General features: G+C 32.6%; 2 protein-coding genes across 2 annotated transcripts; both read right to left on the bottom strand.

Annotated features, from left to right (window-relative positions):
* Nucleotides 1-420: 420 nt before the first annotated feature.
* Nucleotides 421-13,806, bottom strand: LOC109814788 (clathrin heavy chain 2). Its single transcript, XM_020379296.3, has 30 exons — nt 13,671-13,806; nt 13,362-13,566; nt 13,143-13,231; nt 12,943-13,021; nt 12,700-12,827; nt 9,441-9,539; nt 9,238-9,346; nt 8,878-8,957; nt 8,575-8,802; nt 8,423-8,488; nt 7,708-7,824; nt 7,353-7,550; nt 7,041-7,157; nt 6,869-6,928; nt 6,462-6,548; nt 5,771-5,854; nt 5,533-5,667; nt 5,393-5,455; nt 5,212-5,316; nt 4,988-5,100; nt 4,609-4,861; nt 4,380-4,516; nt 4,024-4,302; nt 2,931-3,933; nt 2,203-2,688; nt 1,909-2,079; nt 1,606-1,791; nt 1,302-1,424; nt 1,086-1,196; nt 421-999 (listed from the first exon to the last, which is right to left on the bottom strand). Exons 1-30 carry the CDS (start codon nt 13,710-13,712, stop codon nt 838-840), a joined length of 5,115 nt encoding a protein of 1,704 aa, XP_020234885.2. The 5' UTR covers nt 13,713-13,806; the 3' UTR covers nt 421-837.
* Nucleotides 13,807-14,240: 434 nt separating this feature from the next.
* LOC109814774 (mitogen-activated protein kinase kinase kinase 18) lies at nt 14,241-15,701 on the bottom strand. Its single transcript, XM_083071229.1, has one exon. It carries the CDS (start codon nt 15,530-15,532, stop codon nt 14,246-14,248), a length of 1,287 nt encoding a protein of 428 aa, XP_082927355.1. The 5' UTR covers nt 15,533-15,701; the 3' UTR covers nt 14,241-14,245.
* Nucleotides 15,702-25,420: the final 9,719 nt, after the last annotated feature.

The raw sequence follows: 25,420 nt of genomic DNA, 5'->3' as shown, positions 1-25,420 counted from the left end.
AAATTTTCTACAAAAGGGTCTATCGACAACTTATTTATTTTGAATTCTTGCTCATCTAAACAAATGTTAGTAAAAATAAAAATACAAATCTAGTTTCTTTTTTACCATCCATCCAAACATTTTTTTTTCCATTATATTTCTCGCCTTTGTTTTCCTTATCCAGGCATCGCCTGAGGAAAAATAAGGATCGGGCTATCTTCGTTACCCTAGTGTAAATTGCCACGTGATTGGCAATAAAGGTTCAACCTTTGTATTATGTCAACAATTGCTTCTCAAATATTTGAAAACTTAATCATGAATAATGATGATACTTGAGATTTGAATCGCTGAAACCAAAACGAACAATTCAGAACATTCAAGACTTCTGTAATGGATAATAATAAAATTAAGGGTAACTTGTATCTTTGAAAGAAACCAACATACAGTAAGAGAACATTTTAAATATTATATGAAAGTCGTTTATATACCACGAAAGAACAAAAAAATTAAGTCCTAATCAGTAATACATTTATGTGACTTCACAACTATGGAAACAAATAATAATTAGAGAAAATAACCTATACAGGCGGCAACCAAGCCAATACCTCAAAAAGATACAATCAGGATCATTTGGCCATCTTGGCTCTCTCACCAGAATGACCACAAACAATCCCAAAATAAAGAAGCAAAAGAAATAAGTAACTCAAACTTTCAATGAAGAAAGCCGCAATCATTGAAAAGTAGTATCCGACTAGAAGACCGATGCTTGCTGCCACCACGTCAAATTCTTTAACCCTAAACCTTGAATGCAAAAATGAGATGTTCTAAACTATCGCAAAATTCTCTCCTCGGGCAGGATCAGTAGCTGCCGCCCCCCATCGGAGGCATGCCAAAAGGAGGCATTGGTGGCATCCCCATTCCACCCATAGGTGGTGGAGGTGGGGAAGGGGTATAACCTCCTCCCATTCCTGGCATTGGAGGTGCCGGCAAAGCAAGAGGTAGCAACTGGGCATACATATTCTGGAGAACATTGAAAACATTGTTAATTCAATAATCAAACCAACAATACAATTGTCTTGTAAAAGGAGGTTTGGAAAAAAGGGTACCTGCTGGGCAATTACATCCTTCTCCTCCTTTTCCTTGGCTTTCTCCTCATTTTGTGCTTCAATTTTATCCTTGATAAGCTCATCTACCTTGCCTGAATACTCTCGAATAAACTTCAAACAGGAAAAAAAAAAAAATTTAAAATGGTTAACAAAAGAATATGTATATTTCGTCTGTTTGATGAATATAATTTTACCAAAGCCAAAAACAAAAAATACCTGTAAGAGATATGGAAAAGCAAAATCAATCATATTGTTCATCCAAGCTAGCTCAAGAGCCACATCTGGCCGTATAATATCATAACACACAAAGAGGCATGACGCAAAGCACTCTTTCTTTCCCTGCAAATCAATATAATCCCTCTGTTAATTAAGAGAAAATAACTGGTTCTGGAAGTGAAGAAAGAAAGCGGCAATTTCTAAGTGAAGTGTTCAAACTGCACTACGCAAAAAGGGCCTAACCTAGTTAGTATCTGATCTACAAATACCAGAGTTTTAAGGAAAAGGACAAGAAAATAAACACCTGATCAATAAAGTAGATAAGCAAATCCTCTGAGAGTTCCCGGTCACCAGATTGAGAGCATGTTTCCATACAGTCCTTGTAAAGATTGTCTTTCTTTGACAAAGCAATGGATTGCTTCCATCTTCCTGCTTTCTTGTAAATGTATGCAGCAACACGCCTCATCTCAAGAAGTTCATGCTTCTCAATCTGCTTGTGTATTGAAAGTCAATCAATAATAATTCAAACATTTTAAATTTCCCAGTAACATTCTGATCTCAATTTTAGCTAATTGTCAAAATAAGACAGAAGATAAGTGACATTCACCTTCTGTGCAAGACCTATCTGATCAAAATTGTCATGCAGATCTATTGATTCTCGTAGTCTGTCATAGTCCTCTTCCTCGACATAAATTTCATTCAAAGCTTCATTGACAGCAGACACATTGTTGCTTTGAACAGCAATCATGTAAGGCTTAACTAATCTGAGGTGGCCAGCCTAAAAATAAAAATAAATAAATAAAAAATACTATTACAGAATAGCATTTGAAACCAGTAAGTTACCTCACCAAATAAGATTTAAACTGTAAGCATTAGGAATTAGGATATGAAAATTGCAGACCTTCCTCATTATATCTACTACGCGAGTATGGTCCACACGGAGAGCAATCACATTTAACATATCATTTATGATATCTGGATGCTCTTGTAAGTAGAAGTGAACAGCCTTATAGTAGAGCTCCACACTTGCAACTTTAACAATAACATCTTTGAATTGCATGTGGTCCCATGCTTCTGGAGAGTGATTCATTACAGTGGCTGCAGCATTATCAAACTCATCATATTGGATGTATAGGTAAGTAAGTTCTTTCCAATGCTGCTGTTCATCACATGCCCGAATAAGCTTTGGAATGTTGAGCCGAGTTGAGAACAATTTAATGTGTTCCATTAGCTTCTCAGGACGATATCTTGCATAAAGAACTCCCAACTCAGTGAAGATACCCATGTGTGCACGCTCCAATCCTAACCCACTCTCCATTAGAGATATGAGTTCATTGAAGCATCCTCTGTTCTGATAAAACTCGCTAACCTCCTCCAAATCATCCACCTTTGTTATAACAGACAATTAAGTAGTCAGACAACGGCAATAGGTTCAGACAAAGCAATCAATAACTTTTCTGTCACTTGTTTTTAGTACTTTGCTAGTAGCATCCATTAACTTGCATTTAAAGGATTTCCAATATATGTGGGGGAAAATTGTGTAAACTATTTTGGATTTAAGGAGAGGGCAAGCATTCCTTGCAAGTAGAAATTCCAAAAGTTAAAATATAAACTAGAAAAGGGTGTCACCTGAATGATGACATTGAGACCACAAATCTGGGCTAAGCGGAATTCCTCAGCATCAACACAGGCGAAACAAACTTCCTTCCATGTTTTTGAACTGTTTGCTTTCCTGGCAGCATCAACAGCACCTTGGAACTGCTTAAGCTTCACCAATGTGACTGCCAACTTAGCCCAGTTAGAAATGAAAGCAAATATAATTTTGGCAGCTTCATACAAAGCCTCATCATATAAGCGATCTCCAACATTTGGTAAATTGGCAACATTTGGCATCAGTATAAACTCTTCAATTTCTCCAAGCCGTTCAATCTTAGCATAAGCATAGATAAGCTCACTGTCCACCTTGGGCTCTTTGGTCTTCTGCCTAACCATGTGAAGATACTTAACCAGGTCATGGTATACATCTGCATCTTCAGCAGCTTTTATAACCTCTAGGAAATGATCTGCATCATCTGCACGAATAAACGACTCAATTGCATCACTCACTAAGCCTTCTCTAAGTTGTGCTTTAGCCACCTGGCTCCAAACAGCATCTTCTTCAACCCGGAAAGCAAACTCCACGGCCCGATCAATTGTCTGAAGGTTATCCAACAGGACATTAACAGCCTGAACATTCAAATTAAATTTCTTGAAAATAACAAATGCCTCTTCATATAGTTGTGCCTCCACAGCCACCTCCCCTACTGCAGGCCCATCAAAGTTGTCCAACCTGTTTATGTAATCCATAACTCTAGAAGGATCTGCCTTGACTGCAGTAAGGATCAGCAAATTTTGCAGATTAAAGTTTCCACTAAAAGCAGAATTTTGTAGTACAATCTTTTCAAGAAGCTCAATCAACTCGTGAGGAAGATCAGCAGTCATAAAAGCTTTCACTGCAGCTGAAACTTGCTCAGGACTCTTGCTTTCAGGCAAAGCAGTAGACACCACTTGATCAATCAACTGTCTTCTAAACTCATTCTCAGGATTTAGGACTTTCTCCCAGAGGTCAGAGTCCATCCTTTCCACTACATATCTGACACGAACATTAGGAAATAACATGAGTGTCTCAAACTAGCATTATGAAATACAATGACAACTTCTTGATGAAGGTCATAGTACATACCTTGCTTGGAGTTTGAACAAGGAGTTTTTATTGGTAACATTAACAAGCTCATCATCGCATTGCCCTCTTCGGTAAGCAACAACAGCAAGGGTAGGATCCCTCTTTTCACAATATTTACCAACAACACGTGAATCATAGTATGGATTGGTTGTGAGAAAATGCTCAGGATTGTTGTTGCTGTCAATAATGATTTTACCCAGGGCATTATGTACATGCACATCCTGGCTTCCTTCACTTACAAGATGCTCCAAGAATTGAGTAAGCAGGCGGAGACGATTCCTATGCATAAATATTTAAATGAGAAAAGAACATGAAAATGATAGTGGAGATGAAAGGTAGAGAAAAAAGTAGCACACCTCTTCTCACATTCTTCAACTAAAGGCTCAACTGGCAGAAGAGAACGAACTGAAAGTATAAGACCTTTAATAAAATCTTCAGGGCATTCATCATCTAACAACTGTCCTACAACTAGAGGAGCATTTCCAGGATTGACCTAAAAGCAAGTACAAAGTTTAGATCACAATTTTAACACCATATGATACAAGGATCACAAAAATCAAATACAACCTCGGAAAACAAAGTTACCTTTTGAACATAACCTTCAATATAGCGAAGCATGTTGCTTGTATAAAGATAATGGGTGAGATCCGGAACAAAACCAAAACGATCGCACACATTAATCAATGGACGTGCATCAGGAAGCTTGGCCTCCATAAGAAAATTCTTTGTCTTCTCAGCATCATAAAAATTTGATTCCCTAGTTACACGCTCTACCTCCTTAATTTGTCCAGTTTTAGCAGCAGCCTCAATGTACTTGAAGTGAATATCAGGATCCTCACTTTAAAAGACCGAAAGAACAAAAATAACAAAATTACAATAATTGAAAGAAAAAAAAAACTAGAACAGTGGAATGGGCCAACTAGTGAACTGAGGCCATGTTCACTCTCCAATAAGAAAGAAATACCTGGAGCTCAAGTATGCACCCAAGAAAAAGTATAGCCCTTCATAGGATTTGAATTGCTCAAAGAGTTTAATGCATGCATCAACTCCCAGCTGCTCAGAATATTCCTTAGCTGTCTGCAAATTGTGCACTACTAAGATTCTCTTACAGATGAATAATAAATTTATAAAAAAAAAAAGTTTTAAAAAAAACAGTAGTCTAGCAGCAACATTTTCTAGTAACAGTACCTGCACAATTATTTGAAGATTGCCCCTAAGATTGACCAGCAAAAGATCTTTCATACACTCAAGTGCCCATTCTCGAGAAAGGGTTCCAAAGAACTCAACTAAAGCCTGAAATACATCATATAGTAAGAATACAAAACAATTTTATGATCGAATGGGTCATTAGAGTGGTTGCAATCAAAACCTGTGGCTCAATGGCATGTGTATTCACAATAACACGTTTGATGTCAGGCAACTCGGTATAATGCTGCACAATACACACAAAATTCAAGGAATATTCTGACAAGAGGACATTATACTGTCAGAACTTAAGAAGCAAAGAACCTGAAGAGCCCGTATGAAAAGGCCGGCTTTTTCACATAGTTGTCCAATACGTGGGCGATCATAATGGCTGAACATGCCATTGGCTAATATAGCATCAGCGACATTTGGAAAGGTCACAAGATTAATTTCCAGAACCTAAAAATGATACAAAAAAATTATAATTTCGTTTTAGAAAAGAAAATCAATATATCACTATCTGATTCAGGGACAGAGATAATGGCACACAAAATAAATGAACCTTTGTTTGAAGATATCCATGTTCAGGAAGGTTTGGCTTCAGCACATCCAACAAAAAGGCTGTCGCCTCACGGATCAAATTCCTCTAAAAAGTGAGAGAAAAAACATAAACAAAAGCTCCAGTTCACAAATAGCCAAAAGAGTGTAAACGTGGTTCATATTTTAACAAATAAATTTCAGTTGAAATTAGAGAAAAATATGTTTGTCTAAGCAAGATAGTTATCAAAAAGCCTCATCAAAACCAGCTTTGAAAAAGAAAGGATTGTTTTGTATTATTATTATTATTATTATTATTATTATTATTCATTATTTTAAATTTTCAAAAAGGTACAGAAAGAACAATGTGGGATAAAACGAAAACAACATTGTACATGATACTGTCTTTTTAAATTACAACTGAATTGTATATGTTAAGAGAACAGTGTTAGCCTAAGCAAGATAGTTTCATATTATCAAAAAGCCTCAACAAAACCAGCTTTAAGAAAGAAAGGATTGTTTCATATTATTATTATAATTATTATTATTTATTTTTATTTTAAATTTTCAAAAAGGTCAGAAAGAAAGAAGTGCGACAAAAGGAAAACAAGATTGTACATGATACAGTCTTTTTAAAATTACAACTGAATAATAAATTATAACACAATGAACAAAGTATCATGAAGATACTAACTAAGAGCAAACTGCAAATAAACCTGAAGAAAGAGATCAGTTATCGTGTTATAGTCAATGGGGCATCCTCCCTCCATTTGAGACATCATCAGAGCAAAATTTACAGCACCCTGCAATTGAGGAACTTTGAATTATACTATACATAAAAATAAAAATAAAATTAAAAAATCAACTTGGATGTCAAAAAAATAAACAATTCAGATTTCAGAATACATTAGCAATAAATAAATATTCTTAAAATGAAAGGCACATAAGCATGAGGAAACCATTTCCAATTGGATGCATTTAATGTCCATTCATGAGGTGAATCTATTTTAAGCAAGCTATACTACGCTCAGACTTCAGAACAAAAATAAGTGCATCATGAAGGTGAAGAAACTCGGATAAAGCATAATAGAATCAAGCATTTGTTCAGAAAAAACCTGCTCACCTGGGGGTCTGTTCGTAAAATTGTTTGAAGAAGGAACATATAATCAGGTGTATATCCAACCTTCATCAAAGGAAAAGAGAAGAATGCATCAGAAAGATAGTATTGAGAAAAACTACTAAATGATACAATAACATTTAAATCACTATGATTCTACTAGACTAAAAATATTTACCTGCTTAGAATATATCAGGATCTTGTCAAATTCCCTCCTCTCCGCAAAAGCTGCAACAACTTTCGGTGTGGCTCTAGCTTTGATATAAATTTTCAATGCAAGGTCATTATCTACTGTCTGCATTATGTGCAAGCCTCATAAAAATTGGGAAAACAATGAGAAAAAGTGCAAAAAACAAATAAGAGAATTGAGAATGAGTTTATTCAAAAGGACTTAACAATTAGAATGTTACTCCCCAAAACTATCAATAAAATAAAATTAATAAACAAGTCCAAATGAAAAAGAGAAAACAATTTTAATTTCTGTCAGGACCTTAACAAGGTCACCAAGCTCCTCGCTGCATTCAAGTTTATCCTCTGCCAGCCAATTTTCCAAAAGATTCTTTTTGTTCTGATTTACAACAAGTCGTGAGAGTTCCAGCGACTCAAAAGCATTCAGTTTTCCCATGGTTAACAGAGTTCCAAAGTATTGCAACAGTGGTGGTGTTTGCCCAGCTTGCACAGGTACACTCTGAAGCAAATTGACAAAGGCAACTCAAGAACATGAGATAAAAGCATATTAACATAATAGTGTGGTACAATTTCAGTAGGCGCACCCTAAACTGAATGCATTAACTTAACAAGACCAAAAAATGTGAATGGAACAACATGTGTGATGCGTAGTATACCTGAAATTTTGCAATCGTATCAGAAGTACGAAGTACTCCTTGTGGCGATTGAGCAGCAAGCTCTGCGGCTTCCTTATATTTGGTCTGAGCAAATAATTCTTGAAAACGCTTAACAACCTGAGGAAAAAAAAAAAAGAAGACAAACTTAACAATAGCTGTAGGTAAATAAAAACAAATGTAAAAATTGAAAAGGAAACCCATGCTTCCCAATGATCAAATCAACTAGGAAGAAAAAGAAATGATGGCTGGGGCAAATTTTATGCCAAAACAACTCAAGTTAATAATCTTCAAATCAAAAGTGGATAAAAAATTACGGTTGATGTGCACATATTTCACACCAACATTATACTTCTTTGCACATACTTCTGATCAAGATTCCCTCAAGTAATAATGGCTTACAAACTGTTACCTGTCCATTATGGTATTCTCTATCAAAAAATACAAGTAGATGCTACAGAAATAAATTATATATTTTCATCATTTTCTTGCACTCTAATTTTTAATTGTCTTGCTGATAATTGGTCTACTCTAGATGACACAGCTGGAATGCTTTTAGGACAACTACAGTCTATTGAGACAAAAGGCATTCAGTAAATATTCTAGTCAAGCAATAATCTGTCAATAAAAATGTCAGCCAATTGAAAATTCAATACATGAAGTTTATGAACTTTAAAACTACTGACAATACAAAATTATCAAATGCAGCTCAAGTTACCAATTCTTCTGCACCAGGGAGGTTTCCTCTTTTAGCAAGACTAACAGCAAGTTCCAAATTATTTAACTGCAAAAGACCCAAACAAAAATTTAGAAGTAGATATCATAAAAAGGTATCCATGCAGCCAAAAACATGTTGAACACATCAAATACCTGGCCACTAACAAAGGGTACAATGGTTGCCTCATTCACAGTAGCAAGCAACACCTGGCCACGTCTATTTATAGCATAAAAGCCCCCTACTGATGATGCTTCTGCAGTCAAAAATATAGGATCGGGACTGATTCGATTTCTGTAAACTGCAGTGGCACTCTCCAGATCATAGACAAATAAAAGCCCAAGTTTTGTAATAACATATATCAAGCCATACTTATTTGAAATCTGCACATCAAAACAAGTCAATTTTTCAACATAATGTTTATTGGGAATCTAGGATCCTCAAGTTTACACTTATACCTGCATTGATACAGGAAAGTCATCAGCAAAGTCTGGAGGGAAGAAGAGATCTGCTTGTTTTTTTGTAAATGATGGCTTGCCTGATAACAATGATATAACAGAAGGTAGCAAGTTAAGCATGAGTTAGAGGCAAGAATATATACTATGAATGATAGACACATGAATCTCTATAATTACATCTTCTGTTTTTTATCTCCTATTTTATACATTAATCACTATATATCCCATCATCTCCTCTTTCATTAATTAATAAAAAAATCTTATTTACTTTGAAGATTAAAAAAGAAACTTTTTATACCAATATGTAGTAATGGATCAATTGGCTGATAAAGGATAATGATAATCTAGCCATACTAATACCTGGCTGGGCACCAAGTTCAATGACATGCATCTTTGACACAACCTGTCCAGCATTGATGCTCTTTGATGCAAAACAAATAAGAGTTGAATCCTTATCATTGCCAGCAACCTACATATTGCAAAATTAAATATCAAACAGCATTCAACCTACAAGCCACACAGCTGAAATCCATGTTAATGAATCCCAAAGAAGACAGAATTACTCTAAATGTGGCAAATGAGGCAGCATGTGCTTCAAGAGCCTGGCTCCGTTGTTGATCCACAGAGAAGAGTTGCATATTTCCTTTAACAAGTTGTGGTCTCTGCAACCAACAAAATAAAATACCATCACTCCAACAAATAATAATTCCAGAAGATTTAATGTTCAGCAGTCAGAATAATGTCAAAAGATGAAAAATTCAAGAAGTTTAAACACAACCCCTCAACCCAAAAAGAAAAAATCACAAATCTTAATTATAAAACATAAGTACAAAACAAATTAATTTATGTAAGAAATACTTTTATTAGTAAGGCATGGAAAAAATTAGAAGATAACATTTGACATATTGGTTGAAAAGCAAGAGTACCCCTAACCCTATGTCATAAACCTTTGTATTTAGAACACATATTAAGGAAAACCGTCTATAATTTAAAGTGGAAAAAATATATCCGATATACATACTAAATACAAGGTTAAGTAAAAATAATACAAAAAAAAAGAATATATATATATATATATATATATCATATTATAATATCCAGTATCAACCAAAAATAGAAAACACAATAGAGGTAAAACTAAATGACTAAATCATTAATTATTATACCAGGAAGTATTAATATTGCATGTTTCTTAAAGATAACTTATTTAAACAATACACATGTCAAATACAACACGTATCCAATATGGCGATGCGATTATTTTAAAATATATAAGATATATGTCAGATCATATGTATCAATATTCATGAAATATAATAAATGTGTAATTCTAATTTTGATCAAAATTCATAAACATTAAATATATAAATATATAATTGTTATTTTGCAAATCCAAATTAAAAACATACTTATTGTACATTACTAAAAACAAATAAATTACAAATCATTTCATCATAAATTACTTTTTATTATTTACAAATAGAAATAATATTTCAAATTTCATTTCTTTCTTAAAATTATCTATATATAAGACAATTTTCATTTATAGTTCATCAAGGGCCAATATGTTTCTATATTAAACATGTTTATATGTCTTATTTAGCTATAATGAATATTTAATAATTTTTTAAAAATTTTGATACTTTATCGACGTATCACGAATAAGTATATGTGAAGTATCCAAGAAAATCAGGAATGAATAAAATTTTCATAATATTTTTAAAGATTGAGATACTTTACTGATAAGTATCAATGAAATATACCAAAGTATCACATCAAATACGTATCAAATAAGAATACACAAAGCAAATTGAATTATTGGTGCTTCATAGTATCCAATGTACATACTAATTACAAGGTTAAATAAAAATAATACAAAAAAATGAATATATATATATATATATATATATATCTTATTATAATATCCAGTATCAACCAAAAATAGAAAACACAATAGAGGTAAAACTAAATGACTAAATCATTAATTATCATACCAGGAAGTATTAATATTGCATGCTTATAGATTACTTCGGCGTAATATGTTTATATATATATATATATATAAAAGGATGAATCTAGTGGAAGTACCTTTTTTATGTGAGTTTTATAAATATAATTATGTGAGGAATAAATAGAAGCATTAGACCTTGTCATGAATAGTGAAGATTAAAACAGATAAGTCATGTGAGTTTTATAAATAATCATATGACTTGCTTAAGTGATCACGTAACTTTAAAAAACTTTAAATCTTAACAATCCATCTATGAAGCACCAATACTAAAATTTATTTCAGGTATCTGTATTTGATACATATCCAATACTAATATTCTTGGATACTTCACCAATTCACTATACCGGTACGTATCAATAAAGTATTCAAACCTTTAAAAAATAATAAAAATCCAATACAGTTACATGAGACATATAAACATGTATAATACAGAAACATACAAACATTGTCTCTTAATGAACCAAAAATGGAAACTATTCTCTTTATGGATGATTTCACAAAAGAGATGAGTTTGATAGTATTATTCCTATTTGTAAATAATAAGTTATTTATGATAACAATGATTTATATTTTCTTTTTGTTTTTAGTAATGTACAAGAAGTATGTTCTTAATTTAGATTTGCAAAATTGCAATTATATATTGACTATATTTTATGAATTTTAATCAAAACTAATTATATATTTATTATGTTTTAGGAATATGATATACTTTAAAATAATCGTATTGCCCGTATCATATTTATGCATCATAGCAGTCCATGTATAGTTGCATTGCTCAAATTTGCTCCTCTCACTCTCATATAAAATGACTTCCTGAGGATACAACCTATCTTATATATATACAGAAAAAAAAAAAATACAATTCAGGCCAGAATTTACAGCACGTTACAGTACTTGAGCCACAGCACTAAGCACAAATTTGATTCTTAAATCTTAATCAAACAGGAGAAAAATGTAATGTGTTTATATAGCTGTTGGTCAAAAAGTATTCTCTTTGGTTCAAACACACACACACACACATATTCTTAATCTTTTATATTTTAAAGTATCAAACTCATGCTGATCATAAACATATTATGACTCAGATAAAACAAAGCGACAAAGTTTCCTCAAATGGAACTGTTACAATAAAATAGATAAACCAATCAGGTTAGATGCACAAACAATCACAGCAAGTCAAATCAAGGTTTTGGAGTCCTATAACCACATCCTATTTATATTGCATTTCATTCAAAAAAAAAAAATTGGCAATATGTACCATTTCTACCAAAAAAAAAAGCAAACTGGGCAGCCTAAGCTTTACTTAACAGGGAAATTCAAGGGGCAAAGAACTACGAGGAAAAAGTTTTATAGAAAGCAATTTTCTTTGATAAGCAAAAAAAGTAATGAATAAATTTATAAAACATAATACAGTTTTACATAGAAGGATTGGATGATTTATTAAATGGGTCATGGATGGATTGGATTTTACATGCATTTTCAAAATATTATAAAATGGATTAATGATTTAATTTTTACTCATCCACCATAATTCGATCCAAAATTTATCAAAACTGTCCATTTTACATCCCTAGTTACAACCTCATAATTTGTAAAATGTCTACGCAGATAGCACTAATTGACTACATTTCAAGAGATTATTGTAATGTCCTCCTCAAATCATCACAATCAAGCAACCCATGATAAGATTGACAAATTTTTCAAGTTGTAAGTGAGCTGACACACAAACACATGGATAAAAATAAGGGGAATTGCTGCCTATAACTCCAAGTTCAAGGCCTAGAAGTAGCTACATGAAAGGAAGCACATACCTCCGGAGAACCAGGGGCAATTCCAATCAAAACCAACCACTTTTCAGCAGGATCACAACGATAATTGATAATCTGATTATTCGCCAAATTAGCTGTTCGGTCAAACATCTTCACTGGCTCACCCTCACCTAAATAAGAGAAAAGGTAAAAAGTTAAACTCATAAAAGTTCCACCAATGGATCATAACATTGTATGTTACTCGCAGACAAACTTAAATAAAAAGCAATAAATATGAAACTTTACCTTCAATTGACCAATGATACACAGATGACTGAGTGACTATGCCTAGTGTCTTTGGGGTTATCCACTTCCAAAATACAACCTAAAGGAAATGGATCGCATTTCAATCAATCAGTTAATTCATTCATTAATTAGTTAATAAAGACAGACATATTATCAGGGAATCAAAATCATAAAAAAAAAAAAATGTTACAAATCTGCACCTGTTGGCTCATTTGATACGATTTTATCTTGGCTTTGGATTCAATGTTGAACACTTGCAAATGATCCTGCGTGGTGCCTGGAACTTGAGCTGCACGGAGAACAAACGGCGCATTGAATACACAAACAACGAGATCGAATTGGAATGGTTACAGTATGAGTATCATATCATACATCATATATGACATATAATGTAACGAGAGGTGCGAATGGCTGGCTACCTTTAAGCGCGAGAATTCTGGTGTTAGGGTTCATGAGAGCGGAATCGGCTGTGATAGGGCGTCGGAGAGGCTGCATGGGCATGGACATGTCGATCATGACGACGCTGTTCTGCGGCGCGGTTTCCCTGACGCAAATGTACTTGTCCGACTCCATGGTGACGTGCGTGAAGGTGATGAACTGCGGGTTGATTCCGACGCTTCCCAACTGCAAAAACGAGGAGCGCATCGGAGAGTGAGAAAACGTCGAAAGAATGCGCAATGCGGCGCGGCATTGGCGGAAAAAGGAGGAGGGAGCGGCGAGACGCGGACCGTTAAGGCTTCTCGCATGGCGATGGGGGCGTTGGCGGCCATGATCGAAGGGGAATTGGAGTGGCGAGGGAGATCTGAAGCAGCGAATGGTGTGTGAGAGAAGAAAGAGAAGAGAGAAAGAGAGGGAGAAGAAGAAGGAGAGTGTGTGGAATGAACACAACAAAGGAACACGCCACAACCACCAGGTGGAATGTGGAAATGCAAATGCAAGGATCCTTTCTAAAAATGTTTTTTTTTTTTTTTTCTTTTTGCTGTCTCATCCTCGGACTCGGCGGGCCAGGGTGGTGGGCCTTCGGCCTACTAGGCCCAATCTATTTTAATCTATTTTTGTTGTGAAGGAATTTGGGTTGATAACATAGAATAGAATGTGTTAGTTAGAAGGTGTGATACGCATTTACATAAGAAGACTGCTGGTGAGTGGTGACAATCTTCCTTCAAATTATTTATAATCATATTATTAATACGTGAATTTCGTTAATGTCTCTCCCGTATTAATGATCCTTTGGTTCAACGTACAATCATCATTCTCTTGATGTTAACTGCATCTACATTTGCAAGTACGCAATATGTCACAATCACATCAAATTTTTCTCACAATGCCATGGAAATTCAAAATTATTAAACACAAAATATAAATATATATTTAAATACTCCAATAATAAACACTGTGATTTCAATAATTTACAGTACACCATGCAAATGTTTGTTTCTGTTATTAGTTTTTGCCCTTTTTTGTTATCAACATCTTCCCAACCACACTCTTCACTGACACTCTCACCCAAACATTCCAAATTTGTCCCAAAGTGAATTCCCTGTTCTGCCCTCCTCATCCCTTCATTAACGTCCTCACAACTGTCAACCGCCACCGCGGGTTCCGCATCCCAAGCCAATTCCCTCACCACAACCCAACCCTCTGTTTCCCAATTTACCCCTAACCTACTCTCCAATTTTCCAATTCTACCCCTCGCCCAAACTTCACTTTCAATTCCACTTTCTTCTTCTTCCTCGTCTTCCTCCTCGTCCTCGAACACCGAGTTAACCCGGTCCAGAACGCACCGAGGCGACGATTCCACATCCTTACCACATGCTAACAAAAATGGATGCTGCAGCAGCTGATCGCAGCTCCACCGCCGGCACGGTTCCCTTCTCAAACACTTCTCCAGGAAATCCCGGCCAAGCTCCGACAACCGCCTCGGAAACTCCGGCACCTCGCCGGAGAAACCTATCCGACTCAGCGCCTCGACGGCGGCGCTCCCCGGCCACGGCGGTTTTCCGGTGAGCATCTCCACCACCGTGCATCCCAGCGACCACACGTCCGCCGCCGGCCCCTGGCGCTCGCGGCGAATCACCTCCGGCGCCATCCACAGCGGGCTCCCGCGCGGTGTCGCCGCCGCGGGGAGCCCCTCGCCGGAGAACTCCGCCGCGGATCCGAAGTCGACGAGCTTGCAGCCGGCACCGCCGGCGCCGACGAGGACGTTCCTCCCCTTGACGTCGCAGTGAACAACGCCGTTGGCGTGCACGTGGCGCAGCGCGCTGACGAGGCACCACGTGTATTTTCTGAGTAAAGACTCGTCCACGTCAGCGTCCAGGTCAGCGAGGGTGCCACCTGGCAGGTACTCGATGTGGAGGTTGCGTTGCTCGCACGTGGCGTCGTGGCCGAGGAAGGTTACCACGTGCGGCGAGGACGAGACGCGTTGGAGGATCCGAATCTCGTTCTCCAGGGCCTCCAGCTGACCCGGGAGACCCGTTTTGAGGCCCACGGACTTCACCGCGAATATCGAACCATCGCGTTTGCGAAACGCGACGCTGACGCTGCCAAACGCGCCCTTACCTATGCACTTGCCTCGTATCCAAGAACCCATTTTAGAGCTTCTAGTTCAAATTTTGCGTGTGTTGGTTTTTTTGAGGGGATGTCACTATATATAGTGAATGATCGTGGGTGTTTGCTTTTTGGTCTCGCACTCGAATTTGTAATTTTGTTTACTTTAGGTCCAACGTGGAATTTAGTGGAAGTGGATAATTAACAAAAACGGTGGTAGCAATTCGCAAGAAGTTTCAAATGACGTAAACGGTGATAGATAGGGAAGAAAAGCATTGAAAAGAGTTTCTTTTTTTTTGTGTGTTTTAATCCTTATCCATTTTTCTGAATTACAGTAACTTTACCCATTTTACTTTACACATGTTGTTTTTTTCTTCTTTTTTAATGAAGTAAACGTAAAATAATACTTAGACACACACATGAAACATTAGTGACGGGTTGGGTTTTGCTACCTTCCATGTATTTCTTTGGTTAATTTTTTAGTTTAGTTAAAGAATATTATGAATTAGAACATGTGGCTGTAATGAGGAATGGGACCTTTTGTGGTATTATTTTTGGGGAAGGGAAAACAGAACACAGTAAAATAGAAGTGGGCAAGTGAGGTTGGCAGAGGAGATGCCCTTTCCATGATACATGCTTGTTTCTCTTAGCCACACAATGTTTAAAAATATTTTTATTTTGTTTCTTTTTCTTTAGAAATTTGTTGCATGTGGATGCTTTATTTTTTCTTCTTCTATAAGCTCCCAAAATTTAGCTCTATCTCCTTCTGTGTTTATCCTGGACAATATTATTGGAACACTAATTTTGCTACTTGGTATCAGTCTTTAGTTGATATGTTAATAATATACTTATTTTTCAATAAATAATATTTATGTTAATTTTACCAAATATAAATTATATGCAAACTATTTAGTGTAATTCGTATAATTGTTGCTTACAAATTTAAAAATATACAAAAGAGTTTGTTGCTATTAGCATTCTTATAGTTATTTATTTATTTATTTTAAGCATGTGATACATGATATTAATCCCTTTATATTAAATATGAATTATTATTTTGTACAAGAGTGCTCTTAAGGATATTTTCTTTTACAAAAGAATTTGTAAAAGAAAATTTAACTTTTTATCTAATTCAATTTTATTTATCATAATTATTCATTAGTTAAATATTAATATTATGAAGTAAATCATCAAAAATATTGTATTATAATATAAATTATTTATCAATAAATATAAAATATAATTTATATATTTAAAAATATTTTTTTTATAAATTTTAAATATAATTTATATATTTAAATATAATATTTATTTATATATATATATAATTTATTATAAATTTTAACTATATAATAAACATGTATGCGTGCACATACTATATTGTTAATTATGAGTTTATTTTTGCATAAGATTAATTAACATTAAATTATTTTGTATCTATTAGAATTAAACCACGTGTTTAGGGATTTATAAGCATTTTCACAGTAGTTTTAAATAAAAATGTTCTTTGTATTTTTTGGTTCAAAGTTGAAACAAACTTTTAGAAGCTTTTCAGTGGAAAGCCAATCATGCTAGATGACATAGCATTTCATTTTGGAACACTCAACATTCCTATTTTCCCTTTTGACAGAATATTATAAAAGAAAAAATAGCTGAGGGGAAGATAATCACGCCCTCTTATGAATTATTAATTGGTTTCTTTCCACTAATTGGTTTCGTGCATGCAAACTCAAGTTCGGATTGGATTTGCTCCACTTGTCATCATGTGAGTGTTTGTGAAGGACATTGAAATCAAATTGACCCAAAAGGATTATTATAAAATAATGGACAACAGCGTTACGCATGGGGAAAGGGAAACCAAGGGAGGGGTCGTCCACACAACATCACCTTTTAGGATAATATTTAAATTCGTCTCGACTTTGATAAAAAATATCTAATTTGATCAAATATGAATATAGATAAAATCTAAAATATTAGATCAAAGACGGGAATGAGTATATATTTACCCACCATATCTTCGTCTCTGTCTCTGTTTCTATTTTCATCCTCGATTTAATATTTGTCTTGAGTTTGATTATTTTAAAAAAATTTAATATTTAACTATATGTGATTGTTTATTATGATATAAAATATTTGTGGTTGTTTAATTATTAAGAAGTTCCTTAATTAAAATATGAGATAAACAAATAACACAACTACAATTGTAATATAATGGAAAGATAAGTTAAAAATATTGTTTGTTTTCTTTATGCAAAAAAAAAGTAATTAATTTTTGACAAGTACGAATATGTCCGATACTTGACGGAGACAGAAATGAGATGAAAATTACATACTTAATAGATACAAGAACGGGAACAGAGATGGATTTGAACTACAAAAATGGAGATAAGTATCATGAAACTTGTACCCGACTCGTCCTGTTGTCATACCTAATCACTTTTCACACATAACTGGATATGTAGAAGGAAACCACAAAGTTTCAAAAGGAAAATAAGATTATATTCAACAAAGTTTCTAGTGGATTGCCATTTGGCTTGCGTAGAAACAACTACGAGGGTGGGGGTGGCTACCACCATGGAAGTTACCATGAGTGACATCACAGATTGCATTTGCGAGGTTGCAGCTAGTGACGCGTATAAATAATTTCAAAGTAACTTCGATTGAATTGGGATCATTTTCACACGACGACACGAAGGAGAAATCAAATCACTTGGAATATGTATGGAATATCAGAATATGCATCAAGTTAAAGTATGGAACAAATGTTTGGTTTTGGATGAGGTTGTTGTTACGAGGGTTAAGCAAAGTGCTTCATGACTTTGACTTCCATATTATGTGACGCAATTAATTAATCATCTTTTTGTAGATATGGATGCATCAAATATTAAATAAATAAGTTGTACACTTTTTATTTTGTTCACATGCTAAAGAAAGAAGATATCATTGAAGGAAAAAGGAAAATTAATTTGGATTTTAGATTCTTAGAATCAATCATTCACAAAGAAGACCTGTGGCATTTTTAGCTTTAAAAAAAAAGTATTAAACTTTGTTTATTATGCTGAGATATACTTTGAAATTATATATGTGTATAAGTGTAAGAGTAATTAAAACAGTTATTGGCAAGATTTGGCATGAATAAATTTAGAAAACAGTTACATGTTGAAAAGAACCACGGTCTTGATTCTTGAACATGATTGCGTACTTTTAAGCCTCTTAACTTAATTTCATAATGTCCTAAAAAAACGTAATTTTATAATTTTACTTGTATTACATTAATGATATAAACAATTTTGCGTCAAAATTGTTGCATTTTATAATAAATATTTAAATAATTTAAAAAAAATTGATAAATTATTACAAACCATTACATTAATATATAATATTTAAAAATTAAAAAAATAAACTTTTTTTATGCCAAAATAGTATTTTAAAATTTCAATCTAATATCATCTGCTTACCGTAATAATCTAATGAATTTTAAAAATAGTGGATGGTTCAGTTCACTATCCATTCATAAAATTAAATGGATGAATTGAATTTAATCAATCATTATTATATTTGTAATAACATATAAAAGATATTTCGTGTCTCTGCGAATTATTTTTAAAAAATAATAATAATAACAAAAATTATATAATATTGGGTGATTATTAAAAATACATACAATTATGAAGTGAAGTTTATAGAAAAAAAAATTTAAAAATGTAATTAATAAAAGGATAGTTATTAGGGTAAAATTGTCTAAAATATGAACATCTGATAGGTCAATTCCCTTTATTAATAATATAGATAATAGATTGATTAAATGGATTTACTCATGAATGAATTAAATAAATGATAAATAAATTAATTAGTTTGTCACTCCTAATTGATAATGATGATATGATTAATAAAAAGTTTGTAATGACATTTGATGTGCACCACCTCTTTAATAATAAAACTTAAGAATCAAATTGTTGATATTGTATAAACCATGCACGATATGCATATAACATTGATTTGGATGTATGAAAGTGAAACTAAATCCTATGTTAGGAAGGTCCTCTTAAAGATCTTTAGATTTGATATTTGGGAGTAAACTTAGCTAGTTTGAGATCTTCATATGGCCCATGAGTAATTCTATGTTTATAGTTTTGTTAAATTAGATGAGTTAATATAAGTGAATTGTTCACCTTTGTTTCACATTAAGAGCTTGAGTGAGATGTATCTCACTCTTTTATTGTTTGTTTGTATTTAGGGTGAATATCACTTGCAAGTGAGAAGTTTTATAATGTTGATATTGGAGGAGAGACTTAGACCTTAACTCATATTGATACCTTATGAATAATTTTTTATTTGAGAGATTTTTTTTATCCATGAGAACCAAAGATGGTACTACTGGTGTTTACAACAATTCATACACCTTACTCATCCATGAGAGATTATATTTGTACAATAAATATGAATATTAAAAAATTGTATAAATAAAATAAATTTTTTTAAATAAAATGAGCTTATTGTATAAATAATATATTTTACATTATGTTTGGTAACATAGAAATACATTAGAAATTGAGTAAGGTGGAAATGAAGATGGTGATAAAAAAAAAAAAAGTTGGAAAGTTGATTTAAATCATTCCTTATGTGTACAAATTTTATGCCTAAGTTCAAATTTGGAGTTTCACTTGGTAGATGATGTCCTAACAACTTTTTAGTCTATGCTTTTGACATATGCAAAAGGAACTCAATTTTTTTGTTTTTTTTTTCTTTTATGTAAAAAAAAGTAGAGTGGAAAGAAGTTTAAACATGATGGACCAATTGTGATTTATTTATTCATCGAAGTAAAGAAAAGTAGGCTAAAAAATGGCATACTAAACTTTCCTAAGCTAATCTTTTCCATTCTTAAACTCAATTTCATAATTTGTAATGAAAATATCTAGAAACATCCATAGTCAAACCTATCAAAACTTAAGGTCAACATTATTACAATAATATCAAATTAGTTCACATGAGCATAGTAAAAAATTGACTCACTTATAGCCATTTAAATATAGGTAAGCATGCACTGACTTCATCACAAATAAACTAGCATAGTTACATATAAATCGACTTTCTCAACTTAGCGCAACCAAAAAAAACCCCATGTAAAACTAACGACTTTCTCTCCCTTTGTATGTTTCACTAAATACTATAAATAGTCTCTCACTTTCTCTCCTTTCCTTGTTGTTACTCTACTAGATCATTTAGTGACTTAAACATAAGAGTGTTTACAAGTGGCCACCACCCCTCTCCGCCAACCTAGACTCATTGCACCTCCAAGTCAATTGTCCTCTACTCTTCTTCCATGTCATTCAAACAACTTCATATGCAATTGATTATTTCTCCTTGTTAATTGATTGTGTTGGAGAGTTTTACACTAGAAAGCACTCCATTCATAGTTAGTGAATAAATTATATAAGTGAGTTTAACATTACATTATAACCCAAAATTTCAAGATATTAGGTAGATGGATCTTTCTCACTTATATACTACTCAGCATGTCAAATATATGTACTAACCAATGTGAGACTCACTTCACACTTGAACTCCAATACTTTCCATGAAATGTGAATTTCTTCCACATGGTCATGCTCTCTTTTTAAGCAAAAATCTTTTTTTTATCAACGAGTATTCAATGGTGACCTACTTACATTGATGTTGTATATCAACGGGACACATCCTCCACACCTCTAGGGAGACTTTTCGACATAAGGATAATCCCACTCTTGGATCCTACACTAATTGATCACTCTTGGGGTTCACAACCAATTTCATTGCTAATAGAGGATCCCACTCTTAATTTCACCACCAATTCTATCGGTCAATAATCGTTTGAGTTGGTCACCAATCACTTAGTTGAACCATCGACTTTGATACCATTGTTGGAAAGTTTTACATTAGGGAGCACTTCATCCATGGTAGTGAGTAAATCACATAAGAAAGCATGACACACATAACCCAAAACCTTAAGGCATTAGGAAGGTGGGTCTTTTTCACTTATTATATACTGCTCAACATGTTCAACTCTAACCAATGTGAGACTCAATTCACACTTGAACTTTAACATATTGTTTATATATTATTTTTGCTAGAGTTTCAAATAATCAATTGACCCATTATGATATGATCAAAGACATTAGCAACTTTTGTTGTTGGAATGAGTTGTGTTAGTGAGTTTTACAACTTATTTATTGGAAGTTTCATCTGGTTCAGACGTCTTAGGGTCAAAAATGCACCACAATGTTACATCTATGAACTTTGTATTGGGTTTTCTTTAGGAAATTATTGTAGAAGTAGTTTAATCCTGTTATTAGGTAATTGATGGGTCAGGTCTTAAAATAAATATGATTAGGCCCACTATTTTAGCTCATTAATAGGTGTTAAGAGACTTACTTTGTACACTTTCTCTCATTTTTTTAGATTTAGAGTTTCTTCTCTTTCAAGTTTCTTTAAATTTTTTCTCTTTCTCTCTCTCACGCACACAAATTTCTCTTCTATATCTCTTGGCTGATTTTGTTTCAACATCTAATGAAGATGCTTGGTTAATCCGCTTATCAATTCAAGATTTCAAAAATTATGGTAAAATTTGAGTTTCAATTTAATTTTTTTATATGAATTCTTCATTTTTTTCTTTTATTTTCTAGATCTAATTTCACAATTTGTGATTATAAATTACATTTTTGGATCCAGATTTGATTAAAATTGATTAATCTAATCTAAATAAAAATTAGGTAATTAATTAATTGTTTAAGCCAACACGTTTATCATTCTTGAATTTCTAGAAATTGGGATATATAATTATCGATTCCGTTTTTGTGAAATTCTTAGATTTAAATTTAGATCTAAAGTTTATTTAGATTCGTGTTGATGAGAAGATGTTTAAATTCTTATATTATGATTAAACTATTAGAATTATATTGTAAAGATTAAAACCTTAAATTGATGTCTTTTTCAATTAGAATTCTTTCAATTTTTTTATTAATTTTCTTTTTTTATTTAAATTCGATTGTTATTACTGTTTCACTATTCAGAAATTCCCTTTCTATAGATTTATATTTAATTGACTTGTATTTTGAAAAGAATAATCTGAATTCTAAGTTGTTTTCTATATATTATAGATGTAATTTTTATAATGATTGATAACCTTATCGAACACACATTAAATAGCATTTAAATGGCCAATATTTCATTCTTGGTTACCAAACAACACATTAAATTTCATCACGACGACACACAAATCCAGTTCTTTCAACATAAGACGCTAGTTTTATGGTTTTTTTTATTAAAGAAGGAAAGTTCAGAAACATATTCATGAGACGATGACTAATCAAAACAACTATACAGTACAAGAGTACGTCCACTAACATCACATATCTTGGTTGTGATTGGATATTTGTGTTGGTTTTGCATACATATGCTTCTATTTATTACACCATTTTTGAAGGATCACCACACACAAATTTGGTGCGCACCACTGTTTAAGCTTTATAGAAACAAGTTGCGCCTACAAAAAAAAGTGATGGTTCATCAAAGCCACCTTTGACCCCATCATCCCTCACGAGTCAACCTCAAGTCAAAAACCATACAAAATATCATATTGTCATCATCACTTCATCATTGTCCACATTTTAATGTTATTTTTTATATTAAAATTTGAATATCGTTTTGTAATTATTTGTCAACTATAATATTAATATATTTTGTTCCATGCTTCGGATGTGTTTTTTTATGTTTTGACTGTGATATGTAGAAGTTAATAATTATAGTTTTCACGATTCATTCTTCTCAATGAGTTTTCTAACGTACTATATATCATGTGTTTCGGTTATATTTTTTTTACTTAATTATACTTTTAGTCTTCAAAGTTTTAGGTAATTATTTTTTGTCCTTCAAAATTAAAGCTTGCATTTTTAGTCCACGTAATTAAAAAAATATTATTTTATTTTTTATATATATATTTTTTATCTCTCAAATATTTAAAATACTATATTTTTAACCTCTAAAATATATATAAAAAATTATTAGTCCTTCAAATTTAAAATTTATTTGTTTAGTTCCTATAATTTTATAAAATATATTGTTTTAGTCTTTCATGGCCACTGACGATATAATTGATAATGACATATCAAAATAATTATATAATATTAATCAACTTAATATGATGTTTTCATTGACAATAATCCTAATAAAAGATTTTTGTGTGACATATTTATTAATAATATCGATTACAAAGAATGAAGTAATTATTTTGTATATTTTAGAAACTCAAAACACATGTTTTAAATTTGATAAACCAAAAAAATATATACAAAAATTAAAAAAGATAAGTTTTAAATTTGAAGGATTGAAATAATAAGTTTTTATTTTATATTTTTTTAGACTAAATATACAAGTTTTAAATTTTGAGACTAAAAAAAATATACTTAAATTTGGAGGACTAAAAATATAATTAAAACTATATTTTTTTCTATGAAAGATGGTGGGTCATTTATCATTAAATTAAATTTATGTAAATATTATTAAATGATGCAATACATTTCAATATGTTATCCGTTATTTAAGGATATACGTTATTTACTAAAACAAAAAAATAAATATATTAAAAATGCGCATTAGAAATTCTTTTCTTATGTAATTAAGTGAATTATGTGAAAGGATTAATCTATGTCAAAATTAATCCAATTATTTTTGAAAATTTTAAATGAAATCTACTTGTTACATCATAAAAAAAATGGCAAATGATCCGTTTAATTTCAATTTTGGAAGAATCGATGACACGCAATTTACAAATTAATTTGAAACTTCATTAGTTCTAAATTAAAGTCTCACACCTCAACTTAGTTTTATCTTTGTAAAAGTTTAAAATTTTTGCTTCATTCAAAGTCTAAACTTGAGTCTTGAAGTTTGTATGAATCCTACATGGAAATAGCTGACATATATATAATTTAAAGTCACTACATATTGTTTTTGTGGTGGAAGGAGGTTGGTTCATTATTCAACCATATTCATGGATCGCCCTAAAGAAAAGTAGTGAGTGCATGCTGCGCAACACATATGGTATGATATTCATCAAGATCTTTATTATCGACCGTTCTTAGTGGACATTTTCTATGTTTCTAATTAATGGCCACGAAAGTTGGTCAATTCCTTCAAAAAAAAACAAAAAAATGGTGATGATTTACATATGGTTCCAAATAATCGCGTTCCCACTAGTTCTTAGAAGAATTATTCTCTTCCGTGGACTCATCAACCTTTTGTATGTTTGACCTTAATTATCCCTATTTCAGCTACACGTAATTAACCAAACAAAACAACAACACATCCCATTGTTTCGTTTTCAACGCTTTCCCAAATCAACTCGTGCGTGAGAGAGGAAAAGTATGATCAAAAGTCAGAAGCTGGCTAGCCATTAATTTGCGATATAAATTTTATACTCTTCACGTAATTTCAGTCTCATGATGAAAAGATCAAAAACATGAGAAGACTTTATGCACTTCCAAGTTTCAACCAAAAATTTGTAGAATACATGTACTTTTCATGTAGCAATTTAACTTTAGAATTTAACTTTATGATACGGAGCTATTATTGTAATCCAAAACCTGTTACATCATATCATACGTTCTAGACGTATTGACGTATACTATCGGTAGCATGTTGATTATATATGGTGTTGAAATTAGCAACTTCTACACCTAATCTTGCATGTACAAAAAATTAAACTCAAGAAATAGTACAATTACTTAGCTCCTACCAATAAAAATCCATATAAAATTAATCCAAAACTTGGACAATGTTTGATCCAACTTCATTAGTTCATTTACAACCATAAAACACACACACACCCTAATTTTATTTGGAAAAAATAAATAAATTGTCAAGTTCTTTGACATTTATATTTCTAACGATCGATAGA

The sequence above is a fragment of the Cajanus cajan genome, chromosome 3, assembly GCF_000230855.2.
Source record: "Cajanus cajan strain Asha chromosome 3, NIPB_CcT2T_4, whole genome shotgun sequence".
Lineage (NCBI taxonomy): Eukaryota > Viridiplantae > Streptophyta > Magnoliopsida > Fabales > Fabaceae > Cajanus > Cajanus cajan.
The sequence above is the reverse complement of the archived record's forward strand: the minus strand, read 5'-3'. Positions and strand labels throughout refer to the sequence as shown.

Excerpts from the sequence above, each read along its gene's own strand:
- LOC109814774 (XM_083071229.1), bottom strand. The coding sequence starts at position 15,532 with ATGGGTTCTTGGATACGAGGCAAGTGCATAGGTAAGGGCGCGTTTGGC.
- LOC109814788 (XM_020379296.3), bottom strand. The coding sequence starts at position 13,712 with ATGGCCGCCAACGCCCCCATCGCCATGCGAGAAGCCTTAACG. Across the intron at positions 8,803-8,877 it reads ACTTTCCTGTATCAATGCAG|ATTTCAAATAAGTATGGCTT; the intron begins GTATAAGTGTAA and ends TTTGATGTGCAG. Across the intron at positions 1,425-1,605 it reads TTATCTACTTTATTGATCAG|GGAAAGAAAGAGTGCTTTGC; the intron begins GTGTTTATTTTC and ends ATTGATTTGCAG.